The sequence below is a fragment of the Molossus molossus genome, unplaced genomic scaffold (genome assembly GCF_014108415.1).
Source record: "Molossus molossus isolate mMolMol1 unplaced genomic scaffold, mMolMol1.p scaffold_m16_p_1, whole genome shotgun sequence".
Classification (NCBI taxonomy): Eukaryota; Metazoa; Chordata; class Mammalia; order Chiroptera; family Molossidae; genus Molossus; species Molossus molossus.
Genome location: NW_023425344.1, coordinates 44409922 through 44423600, shown reverse-complemented (window position 1 = coordinate 44423600; position 13679 = coordinate 44409922). Strand labels below are relative to the sequence as shown.

At 36.2% G+C, this 13679-nt stretch overlaps 1 protein-coding gene across 1 annotated transcript in view; it reads right to left on the bottom strand.

Moving 5' to 3' along the window:
- Positions 1-13679, bottom strand: part of ADGRL3 (adhesion G protein-coupled receptor L3) — a 471329-nt gene that overhangs the window by 80892 nt on the left and 376758 nt on the right. Inside the window, exons 15-16 of the mRNA XM_036253182.1 lie at positions 4607-4816; positions 1708-1928 (exon numbers count right to left, since the gene is read on the bottom strand). Of these exons, the coding sequence (XP_036109075.1) occupies positions 1708-1928; positions 4607-4816 (431 nt within the window). The remainder of the gene's footprint in view (positions 1-1707; positions 1929-4606; positions 4817-13679) is intronic.

Below are 13679 nucleotides of genomic sequence, written 5' to 3'. Positions count from 1 at the left end.
TCTTAATGTCTAACTGGCTTCTTCCCACAGTTTCCATAATGCTCATTTCCTGCCTCTCAACATGACCTCCCCTGATCACTCAGCAAAAGTCAGCATTTCCTACTTGATAGAAAGGAAAGTTCTTCCACTTCAAAGTTTACCTTTCAGGGTGGGGTAAATTCTCATACAGTTGTTTATATTAAAAATAATTCCATAATTAATAAATAATAGTACAATACACTCTGCTTTGCAAACTCACAACTCTAACCCTACTTGGCCCACCCTGTATGTATTCTTTCCTTCACACTCACTTCAGGAGAAGGGTCATTTTACCATTTCAAAAATATCCTAGTTTGGTGGAAATCAATGCCTTGTTTTATCACGTCTGCCACTATCTAGCTCTATAATCATGGGCAAGGCGATTAGATTAGCTGGTTCTTAATTTTTTTCATCTGTAAAATTAAAGCCTTAGACTTGGTGAATACTAGACACTTTCAGGTCTAAATCAAGGTTTCCTCATCCTATAGCCAATCTTAAGCCTTTCTACCCCTCTACAACCTTCCCTTTCGTTCAAAATATATATATGTAACACAAATGAGGCACAGACATTTTCTGTCTAGGAATCTCCTCAAACAGCTTGATGCTTCTCACCTTAGACAAGCTTGGGACTTCATTTTTTAAAAAATCCTTCTTCATTACTGTTATCACTTGAGATAATATTCTCACTATTTCTCAATAAACTTCTTCAGGGTGCAGATAATACTTGAACACTACTTTTAACTGACTTATCTCTTTTCACACCTTCCAATTTGGCTTCTGCTTCCAGGACTTTATCAAAATAGTTGTTGCAAAGGTCAAATGATTTTTCCTCACCGCTTATCCTATTTGAGTTATCTTTGACATAAAACACTACGGTTTTGAAATGCCATCTTGAAACTTCCTTCTCATTTTCCCTGACCTCGATCTTGTGGCTTTCTTTCTAAGGCTCCGGTCACCTGTTCTCTTTTCTATTTTTATTTTCAATTTTCAATCCTCAATCTATGTCCTAAATGTGAGTATTCATCAGAGATCTATCTTGGTCACCCTTCTAATCTTCTCCTATTGAAACTTTCATTCATTCTCAGGATGCCAACTGTTATATTGATGTGGATTACAGAACTATTTCTCACTGAGCTCCTTACCGGTGTGCTGCGCATGTCTTCATACATGTCTCACAACTTGAAGTGATACTGAAAACACAATTCATCACCATCTCCCAATACCCACCTAGGGAAAAAAAGGGAAAACACAGACTCCCTATGTTCCTAGAGTCATTCTTTCTGTTGTTAATGACAGTCAGGAAGAAGGGAGCCATCAATGCATGCGACTGCACCGTCCTCTGAGAACACAGTTTTTAATACCGCTGAGTTCTGCATGTGACAAATACCTCAATGCTGTGAAAAAGAACAAACATTAAAATCATCATCCTTTTACAATTACTCCAGGTTACGATTTAGATTTGGAAACACGCTGCTGTTTGAAAACAGCATCCTAGTGGGTCTCAGAGCTATTTTCCCCCTTTTTCCTTCCTCACAATACCAGCATGGATTGAACGATCCCCGTTTGCTTCTGCAGATCCTCCCTCTATTGCTGTGCGGTGATAAAAGACCTCCGTTTCCAAGGCAATCCTACGCTGTTACTTCGAGCGGATTTCCAGAGAGAGACAAAAGGAAGAGAAGAGCAGCTCACACTTTGTCCGTCCCGTAGCTCCGGTAGTCCACGGCGGCCGACACGGCCACGATGAGCGCGGGCATGCCGTAGCCCACCAGGTAGAAGTACTTCCTGCGCGAGTGCTCGCTCTCGAACACCTCCACCAGCATGATGTAGAGCTGCACGCCCTCCAGGAACATCCAGGTGAAGGCCGCCAGGAAGAAGAAGTGCAGCAGCGCAGCGAACACCGCACAGGCGATCTGCGGAGAGGGGACGGGCCCAGTAACTCCTACGTGAAATGTTCGCCACCACCATAACATTAAAATAAATATTTATCAATGCTGCAGCAAAAACATGTCTGCCGAAGAATCACCTCAACGCGATTCTTAACATTCGGATATTAAAACCTAATTAAATATAATGTGCTTTGAAAGCTATATTTAACATTGTATTAATAATGGCTGATGGGTGGCATAGCATTATAATAAAGAAAGATTGTAATAGTTAGGGGAAAGTTTTAAGAGCCTATGGGTGATTATGGCTGAGATTAGTCAAAAGACTTTAAAATAGATCTCAGGAATTTCTTCTCTTGGCCATAAGGTGTGTGCATTAATGTATTAATTGTTAGAGATATAGTAAAAGCAAGGAGAATAAAAGGTCTTAAAATTACATCATATAATTAATGACAGAATTTTATAATTGATTAGTAATTCATTGTTATTAATTCTAATTTATTTCCTTCAGAAAGGGCAAGGTAGCATTGGGAAGTTCATGCTGTATAGGTGTAAAATTAGATCTGGCGAGAACAGTGTTTCTGCTCCCAGCTTTCTGTTATTGTACTAAATGTTGGTCTAGACAAGCTTGTTCAAAAAGGCAGCCAATAGTTCAAAACAGTTTGAGCTATTTTCTTTGGCATACTTTTTATTTTTATTTATTTATATTTTAAAATATGTATTTATTGATTTTTAATCCTCAGCCAAGGATATGTTTATTGATTTTTAGAGAGAGGAAAGGAGAGAAGGAGAGAGAAACATCAATTGGTTGCCTGCTGTACACGCCCTGACTGGGGATTGAACCTGCAAACCTGGGTATGTGCCCTGACAGGAAATCAACAGCCACCTTTCGGTGTACTGGACAAGGCTCCAGCCAATGCAGCCACCCAGCCATGCCTCTTTGACATTTTTTAAAAGGGCCTAGAAGTTTCAGCTGGCCTGTATTAATTTTCTTATGTCAGTTCCTTAAGTTTTTACTCCTTTGGGGATCTTTATTTCTCATTAAAAAATCCTAATATCTATAGCTCCTACTAGAAAGGGGCAACAAATTTATAGAAATGATCAAATTAGTATGAATTCCATGATGGGTATGGTCCTTGGGAAATGAGATAAATAAAGTCACTTTCTTTGGGTTAGCGAGATGACAGTGAGGGGAGATGAGGCAGTCCAGCGTCAGAGGACCAGAGACGGCAGGGCCTGTCCACTATGTGGGATGCAGAAGAGGACACCTGTCCAGCAATAAGAATAAAGACAGGTGGGCCTAAGCCTCGCTCTACCCAATCATCGTTTTCATATCAATCATTGCTCTTTATGCTCTTTGTCAGAAATTAGTTTTGTTCGGTACGCAACATTTGGGAAATTTACTGTATCTTATGTGACGTCAGGAAACAAAAATAGTAAGGTTTCTAAATGAAAATAAATAACACAGTGTTTGAAGTGCAGGTTGAGAAGAAAAAAGATTTCTTTCTGGAATATAAAACAGATTTCCATTTCTTTTCAGAATCGGAAATTCAACTATTAATTTTTGTTATCAGAAGGCTTTACTTTTGGGGCAAAAGAAATGTGTACTTTGATTGCTTATTCATATGTATGTGTTTATGGGAAAAACTGTCACATTGGTGTATGATAACCAATTAAAAGTATAATCAGCATAACTGTACCCTCCACAGCTATTAATCATGAATGTGTAATCACAAACACAAATCCAACTGCATTTTTATTGTAAAGTACTCCATACATATGGACACGTACCAGAAAACAGCATTAAGTGAATGAATTATTTATTATGCCTATTGTGAGTCTTCTAAGAAGAAAGTTTTTGTTTCATTTGCAGTTTGGTCATGAGAACAAACTTTCACTAAGTGCTTGAATCTTAAGTAAATAACAAGAACCTCACAAAAATTATAACTGGGCATGAAGTCTGTGTAATATATCAGCTATTATCTGTTATTCATATTTTCTGTTTGGTTTTTCCAAGAACAGCTGGCTAGTACCGTTCCTTTTCTCCCCTAACCCTTCCCCTCCCACCCTCCCCCCTCCTCTCCTCACTCTCTCACTTCCTTTCTGTCTTAATATGGTTAAATGTAGGTAGTAGTCAAGTATGAGGTAGGCACTTACAGATGTGAACAGAACTTCTGCAAATATCAAGTGTCAAACAAAATTTGGGAAGAGTTAGATATTCTAAAAATTAGCCACAGTTTGAACTATTATCAAAATATGTCAACTAGAGAAACTCATTTAGGCATGCAGTTTTTGATATATTATCCATCGTTAAAAAAAAAAAAATCTATTATAAACTTCAAAAAACAATAACAATTATATCTGTTACTAAAGATACTTCTCCATTCCCCAAAACATTTCACTTACCTTTCTTATATTCAGCTCTGTTGTTTTTTTTTAAATGGGGGAAAACTAATAGAGAGACACAATTCTTTAGGAAGATAAGTTTATAAACAGAATTTCTGAAGAAATGCATATGCATACAACCATAACATTTGCGGCTTCCTTATGACAATGGGACATGAAAAGGGGAAAACTGAATAAAATCTGAGCGTTCATATTAATCTTAGGTAACTGGAAGAGGAGATGTTTTCAAACATAAGTATCCAGTATTGGAGAGCTGGCAGTGGAGAAATTCTACATGCAGATCAACGTGAATTGCTTACTGGTTGGTCAGTTCTGTTGATTCCAATCAGGAACAGCAGTTCTGCTACAAAGAGGCTGATGCAGAGGTTCTTGTGGATGGTGTTACGGTCACTCTGGAGCCCGCGGAAAAAGCAAAATGTGAAGATGCAAATCAGGAGACAAACAAGGGACAGCAATATTCCAACCCACGTGATCACATCCAGAAGAAGGTCATGGACCGCGTCACTGTGCTGGAAACACAATAGAAAAGCCGTAAGTTGCTTTGATGCATAACCAATGATAAAGAGTCATAAGGGCCTGGATTAATGAGGTCTAATTTTAACAGTGTACTAAATATTACCCACATACAAAATGCATAAGAGAATTATTTTTGGTTTTCTAGTCAATAGGTAAAATATTGTATCTTTTCTCGGAGGTATACATTAGTTTGACATTCAAGGATGTCAATAGTGCCTGCACCTTTCTTAGCTACACACATTTTCAGAATATAAATAGTTGAAGCATATCCACTTAATTCTGGCCAAAAATTTCAAAAAAAGCCTTTTGTTTTTTTTAACCCCATATCACTTTTCAGGCTAATTTTTCAACAACTCCCACTACGAAATACTCTGGTTCAAAATTAAGCTATACACTTAGCATAGTGGTAGCTCAACTGAAATGCTTTTTGAATCACTGGGAGATTTTTATAAAAATATATATTTCCTCTGTCCTATAAATACTTAGAGTTTCCAAGGTTGAGTTAAAAAAGTATGTAGTTTTATAAAGATCCCCAGTTAATTCTGATGAATAGCCACATATGCGTACCATTTATTTAGTGAAAGATCTAAAAGAATGAGAATATTCCTGGATTTAAATTCATATTGAATGGCTTAAGGAGATCAGGAAGTTTGATCCCTGAAGGATTTGCATGAATAGCTCCTACTGTACACAGATGGAATATAAGCATTCAGAATTACTACAGTATACCCAATAACAGCATAAGACAGTAGAGCTAAGGAAAAGTAAAAGCTCATGAGAACTTCCCCATGAAACTGTGTTTTTTTCTTTGTTAAAATAGTCTGTGAGCTCCATACTTGTCATGTTCCTTGGTCTGTCCACATTCCCATTTCTATGCCTGTTCTAAGGTTCAACACTCTATTTCTACTCTATGGTAGTTTGGCGCCACTCAAAACCACATCTGTAGAGCTTTAGAATTTAGAGTGGGCCAACACATCAGTGTGCCAAGATTTTGGACCAGAGATGAGAAATTATCTATGACTGTCAATTCCTCTTTTCTTTCTAGGTCTCCTTAAAAGCCCTCAAGACCTAACTTCCATCAGCAAGGCAATGAATAAACAAATAATGGTTAATTTATAGAACAATATTCTAAAGAATAGTAGGAAATCAGTGTTCTGGATATATATATATGGTCACAAACATGGATACTTCTCAAAAATCTAATATTATATATTTTTAAATATAAAAGGGTCTGTGCAGAATACCTATATAAAACATTAAAAAGCATAAATCAATGACATTTATTCTTATGAATATATTCCTAAATACTACAAGTATAACATGCATGGGTAATATTTTAGTACAAAGCAAAAATATGTGTTTCTAATTGACACCTTTTTCAACTGTGTAATCATATTTATTGATTTTTGATTTAGAATGGGAATTACTATATTTTGTTGTCTTCTACAATGTCAACTTTCCCTAAAAATAGAGAAATATCCGGGTTTTTTGTTTTTATTTGTTTTTATTCAAACTTGAGACTTTTATGTCTCATAAAAACTTCATAAAAAGGTGACTCTGAGTGTGGAAATTATTTTTATGACTGAGGTACCATGCGGCAACCTGAATCATAGCACTTCTCATATTGCCAGATATGACTTCTCAGTTGTTATTTGATAAAAAGCTCTGCTAGAACACTGTCAATGAAACATTTTCGAAATATTCCTGCATAACTCTAGATATGTTTCTCGGAAGGAGCTCAAGTCATGAAAGAAAACCACATGAAATTTTGCTTTAACTGCATTGTTCTCCAGGGGATACTACTAAAGTAGTGTTGGGTCTCTGATAGCTTAAATTACTTTTACTGTTTGAGAGCAGAGAGTGGTTAGTGCTACCTGGTTTCCTGAACAGAGGGCTATTTGCTCTCTACTTTGACTCAAAGGAAAGATGCTGTGATTGAGTATCAAGCACCAACCTTCAGCACAGCAGTCTTCCATAATGGGAAAAATGGAAGGCATAATACATTCTCAAATGTATCCTAAAGACCTAAAATACTTAAAGAAAAAAAAAAGGAACCAAAAATCTCCTGCCTTTCTCCAGGTAGCTGCATTATTAGAAATGTATTTACTTTACTCAGTTCCTTCAAAAACCCCACGCAGAGTTATTAAGAGAAGAATGCAAGATGTCAAAACATCAGTACAAAAAGTACACAGCACTCAAAGAAAACAAAAAAGTCTAGTGATTAATTCACCTTTTTGATATGACTGTCTAGCCCAGAAAATGCCACAACCAACACCTTGTGTATACTATGCTATAAGAGCAGCACTAGAATTATATCAGTAACATGGAAGAAAAAGAACAAAAGGTGAAATGCTAATAAGAGCTGTTGGTATAGCCTTCTTTATAATAGTCTGCACTACTAGAATTTCCAGGGGGCCAAGACATGAAAAGAACCAAACCACCTTCAAGAGGATGATCAATTGAATAAAACTCCTAGATATAGTTTTAACAATGGATCATGGATCAAGTATTCTTATTTCAAGGATCCACACTTGTGAGCACTATGTAACTCAATTACCTATTACATGAACTATATACCATTATGTGCCTTCAGATATTTTAATCTTATACCTTGTTAATATCCACCACCTAGTACAGGCCTTGACACATAAAAAGCTTAAACCTGGGCTGGTTTTGCTCAATGGTTAGAGCAGTTAGAGGATTGTAGGTTTGATTCCCGGTCAAGGGCACATGCCTGGGTTGCAGGTCTGATCCCCGGACTGGTCAAGGTTGTGTGGGAGGCAACCAATTGATGTCTCTCTCACATGGATGTTTCTCTCCCTCTCTCTCTCCTTCCCTCTTTCCCTCCCTTCCTCTTTATGTAAAAAAAAAATCAGTGAAAAAATATCTTCGGTGAGGATTTAAAAAATGCTTAATTAATATTTGTTTTTGAGTGATTATAATAATCCCACTCAGACCAAATTGCCTTAGAGCTGAACCCTCTTATGTCAGTATAGCTTTAGTATCCATTTAATCTCGAATGTTTAGAAAGGTATTAAAGATTATATGTCCAAAACTGAGCTCCTAATCATACCCTGCTTCTTCACTCCCCACCCTCCCAAACCTGCTCTTCCACTTCCCCCATTTTGATAAACAGCAACTTCATTCTTTGAAGTGTTCTGGCCAAAAACTTAGGAGTCATGTTGATTCCTCTCTTTCACACACTACGCTCAGTCAATCAGAAAATCGTGTAGGTCCTGCCTTGGGATTCTGACACCCTCTCATCACCTCCACTGCACCAGATTAGTTTGAGCCTCCTGATTGTTTTTAATAGCCTCTTAATTGATCTCCCTACTTTGACCCTCACATCCCCTCTTCTATACTTACCAGATCAGAGAAATTTTTAAAAATATATGTCAGATAATAGGACTCATTGATGAAAGTATCCAATGTCTTCCATCCATCTCAATCAAACTAAAAACTAAGGTCTTTACAAAGTCTGCAATGTACGTAAGATCTGTACCCCTGTGCATAATTTCCCGTTTTCGCCTTTATTTCAGTTCATTCCACCCCAGTTAGCTTGCTCTGCTCTTTGAAAATGTCAAGCACATTCCAGCCTCAGAGTTTTTGCACTTGGTGTGCTCTTGGCCTAGAATATTCTTCAAAAGGTATCTACATGGCTTACTGGCTACCTTCCTTCAGTCCTTCATTCAAAGGTCACCTTTTCACAGAGGGTTTTCCTGATTCACCCTCTCTAAAATTTCAAACAACTTCTCCTCATTCTGATTCTCTATGTTATTTTTCCTGAACTACTTTTTCTTTTTAGCATTTACCTAAAGTATATATTGTTATTTATTGTTTATTGTCTATGTCTTCCACTAGAAATACACTTCGAGAGAACAGGTTGTTTTATCACCTCTGATTAGCAACGCATCCCTAGATCTTACAAAAAATGTCTACCATAGAGTGGATAAACAATGAGTTGAGTGAATAAATGAATCTCTCTTTAATTACTCTTCTCTTCTACAATGGATTTAGATTATAAACTAAAATTTACATCACGCTGCCTATTGCAGTTTTTGGAAGTCTGGTTCTTCAACCATTTGCTCTAAAATCTTGAGTAAAAAGTTAAAGAAAATTGGAGCTGAAGAATAAGAAGATTGTTACACCATACTATCTTCAGATATGTTGATATGTTAAGGTGTCAAACACTTATGACAATAAAGGTAAAACTATTCATGGAAGTGAGAGAACTTCTGAGTAAGTCTTAGCATCTACAGACATAAATTTAATCTTGTCACTGCAACTTTTGCAATTGTTGCCTTAAACAAACTACTTGCCATTTTGACTATTAGAAACCGCAGACACATGGAGAAAAAATAACTAAGGTTTCATGTTCTGTGATAAGTCATTAGGGTAATATATATGAAGGTAATAAAGTCCATGTTTCTTTTATAATCTGAAATCACTCTGGATTTTATTCATATTTGACAGCAACCTTCATATAAATAATTAAAGGTCTGTATGAATGATACATGATGAATCAGAAAAATAACTTCAGTAGAATAAAAGTTAATGTTATTTTAACTAAGGACACAAACTATTATTCCAACCAACTACTGAGTTACCTGATTTCACCTTATAACATTGCCTGCTTAATTATATTATTAATACTATTTGTGCTACTGATAAATTAAGGCCCCTAAATGCCCAAAGCATATAAAGAAGGCATATTTTAACTTTAAAATCTGAATTTTACTTTAATTACTGTACAATTGTGTTTATGACTTTTAAATAACAGAGGACTCAATTTCACCTATATAGTCTTCCTTAAATTATAACAAAAAGACAAATCAAGAATGATACAGCCCTGGCCGGTTTTGCTCAGTGGTTAAAGCATTGGCCTGTGGGCCAGAGAGACCAGGTTTCAGTTCCTGTTAAGGGCATGTTCCTTGGTTGCACTTTGTCCCGGCCCTGGATGTGTCCCTTTCACGTTGATGTTTCTGTCTCTCTCTCTTTCTCTCTCTCTCCTTTCTTCCCTCCCTCCCACTCTATCTGAACAAAAAATGGAAAAATGTCCTTGGTGAGGATTAAAAAAAAGGATATATATTTAATTTTTTTCCCATAGTCTATACAGTAGACTAGTATAATTTGTTGTAAAGAATGCTTGGAAAGCTCACAAAAAATAAAATTAAACCAGAAACTTTAAAAAAAAAATCTATTTTAAAAGAGATGGGGAAGTGTGAGAGAAAATTAAGACACTTTCAGGACATTCAATGATTCTATCCTCTCTAGAAATAAATTTGTATTAAAAACAAACACTTGGGTTTTTTTAGGGTTCCAATAAAGTTTCTATTCATATATAAAATGCCAGATATTTTGTAAAGCTATTGAAAGTTTCTGATTTTCCCTTTTATTTTTTACCTCAAGGAATCTGCTCTGTCCTATTTTTATGGGGTTACTGAGTAATTCAAATATCACAAAGGGTGAGTGCCACATGGGGAAAACAATTAATATGGGAAAAACGATTTTGTGAAAGTTACTGTCAATGTAAGACTCTCAAATATACCTACAAGTACATTTAATGAAACTAGGTCCAAATTCAAGGAATAGGAAAATGTGACTTTTGCCTAATAATTTAAAAATAATTCAGAGTACATTAAGACCTTTTTGTGAAAATCTTGACATTTCTAACTGTATTGTCTAACAATCAAGTCAGCAAACAATGTGGAAAATAAGATTTTGAAATGGTTTTCATGTTAACTGCATAAGTGTTTCCAGATGGAATACAGACTATATGCCTTCATTTTGAACCCCTCTGGCTGTTTTTTTTTCTTTTTTATAAATAATTTTAGAAAATTGCATTTTCAAGACACTGTTTGAAAAATCACCCTATAATAATATTAACTCCGGGTCATTTATTATCAAGAACCTGTTTTACTTTCTGCATAATAATATAATATTTTAATGTTGAGTGAGTTTGTTAAAGCACAATAATATGATTTTAAATTGTCTCTTAAACTTATCTTGTTCTGAAATATTTGTAATATAACTAAGATTTTTTTTCTTCTTTTTGGCAAACCTGTGAACACCCGCTTCATTACTAATGTATCACACAATAAGCATTCAGGCATTGGTTTGAATAGTGAATTTCACTGAAGCCAGAAGGTCAGGAAAGGCCTATTTTCTGATAAGTGTGGTATGAACTCTGTGAAATAAGTTCTGAGCACTGCTCTAAGTCTTGGGAACCATGTCATCAGACCCAAAGGTCACCCTGCGAATGCTTAGGAAAATAAAGGGCTTAATAGTCTGAGGAAATTCGGATTTACTTGTCAGAAGAGGATGAAGGTCAAAGTTGAGTAACAGTAAGAAAAACAATATGACTGTATTTCCTATAATTTTTAAAGTAAATTAACCAAAAGAACTCAGCAACAATTTTCAAATTAATGTCAAATTAGAAAAAAAAAAAAAAAGCAGGAATCTAAACATTTTCAGGCTTTAACTGCAAAGAAAAACACTCCCAAAGTAAAACCATTCATACCCAGTTGTCTTATGGATTTAATAAAACTATTCATCAAATCTCTTTGATATCAGAAGCCCAGCACAGCATACTCTGAGTTACTGAGATTTTTCTTGTTTTGATTTTTAAAAATTTTTTTATTTTTGACACTACTACAGATGTCCCCACTTTCTGCCCTCTAGCCAGTCACTCTCAACCCCACCCACCCTCCGATATTCCTCAGTCTGTTCCAATGCTCCATGCCTCCGGTTCTATTTTGTCAGTTTATTTTTGGTTTGAATTTTTTAAAAATTATACTCTCACCAATTTTAGTCAAGTAGGTCTGCAATATCCATAAAGAAGGAAACAAAAAGGACACAGTAGAAAATGTGGGCATTTGGTATCTTACAGTAGCTGAGAATAAATGCAGATATAGGTGAGGAAAAAGGTAGATTACAGTTGATAAACCAAGAAATGATACGTCAGAAATTTCTAAAGGAAATGAACTGATCAAGCACTAAATAAGAAAAAGATTATAGAAGTACCTAGAGTCTTACTTTTAAAGTATCTGGGGTGAGCAAAAGAAATGAAACTATGCAGATAGAAAATTCTATTCTTGCCTGGCCGGTGTGGCTCAGTGGATTAAGCATCATCCCAGGGACTGAGAGGTAATGGTTCATTCCTGGTCCAGGTTGCAGACTCAATTCCCAGTGTGTGTGTGTGTGTGGGGGGGGGGGTCGTGCAGGAAGCAGCCAATCAATGCTTCCGCTCACATTGATGTTTCTATCTCTCTCTCCCTTCCTCTCTTTCTAAAAAATCAATAAAAACATATTTCTAAAAAATTCCTTTCTTAGCATTTCTGAGGTGAGTACAGTGATGATGATGAGAGTGATAATGATGACTTTCAAAATGTCAGACTTTTAGGAGTGCTTATTTATTTTATTAGAGTACTCACTTAATCCTACAAAACACTATGAAATGATACTGTTATTATCTCTAATTTACAAATGAAAAAACAGAAGCACAGAGAACCAATAATTGACCCAAGATCATTCAACTAGTATGCAGTAGAGATAGAATTAGTGGTAGGGTGACCAACTGTCATGTTTGCTCAGGATGTCTTTGTTTTAGCAGTAAATTTTACATCCTGGGTAAGCCCTCTCTCTCCAAGACATAAAAAAACCTCAGAGATCAGAGATGGGTACAAAAGTTTAAAAGAACAGTACAAAATCCATATGACAGCCTGGAAAATAGAGGCTGGAAGAAACACTATTTGTAGTGTCAAATGGATGTAGTATCAATTATCCACCTCCTTCAGTGACTGCCGCTGTTCTTCCCCGGCTATTGATGTTGGCAATCATGCTTTGTAGTTCCCAGTATTGGATCACGCATTGTTGCACCACTCTGTTGTGATCCTGAGTTCCTCTTTGACTTTGGATGAACTCTTGTGTTTTGTATCAAGACTGTACTACTTTAATTTCTAACACTGTGAACATTGTAATCATGTTTTCTGAGAGCTCAACCAAACTAAGAATGACTATAATATAATAACATGGTAATACTGAAAAAAGAAGTGGAAACATGATTTATTTTACAGATTCATTGAAGGACATGCTAAACTAGGTTAGAGAGATAACCAAAACACAGCATGCTGCACAGCCTCAGAAATGACTTTGGGACCTGGCGTGACAGAGAAGGTTGTGCGAATGTGCACACAGAGGCTCAATCTCACAAGTCTGGATGAGACAGGCAAGTTTTTGTAAAATCAAAAGATTTTTATTTTTTTAAATCTTCCCCCAAAAGACACCAGTGCTCAGTTGAAATTAATGGTTGTAAAATAAGCTTGATCAAGCCACAAGAATTAACACATATTATTGTTTTGTTCCTTTGATTTCTCTATGTATCTGAGTAAAGTTACTTTTTCTGATTTAGAGCATGCAACTAAAATGTCCCGTGGGTCAACAAAAGGGGAAATTTTGACAACCAATATTTTGGTTCCTTGTAGTGTAGAGCTAATTCTGTCAGACTTTACTAAAGACCATGCTTTCTAAAGTATATCAAGTGAATCATCACAATGAAATAATGTTTTCCTTAGCTCTTACATATTTTAATTTGAAAAATGGAATTTCAAATCGCCTTCTTGATTTCTATAAAGATTTGTTTTTCTTTATTGATTTTAGAGAGAGAGGAAGGGAGAGGGAGAGAAAGATAGAAACGTCAATGAGGGAGAACATCGACTGGCCATCTCCTGCATGCCCCCCACTGGGGATTTGGCCCACAACCTGGGCATGTGCTCTGACTGGGGATTGAACCAGTGACCTCTTGGTGAATAGGTCCATGCTCAACCACTGAGACACACTGGCAGGGCTCTACAAAGA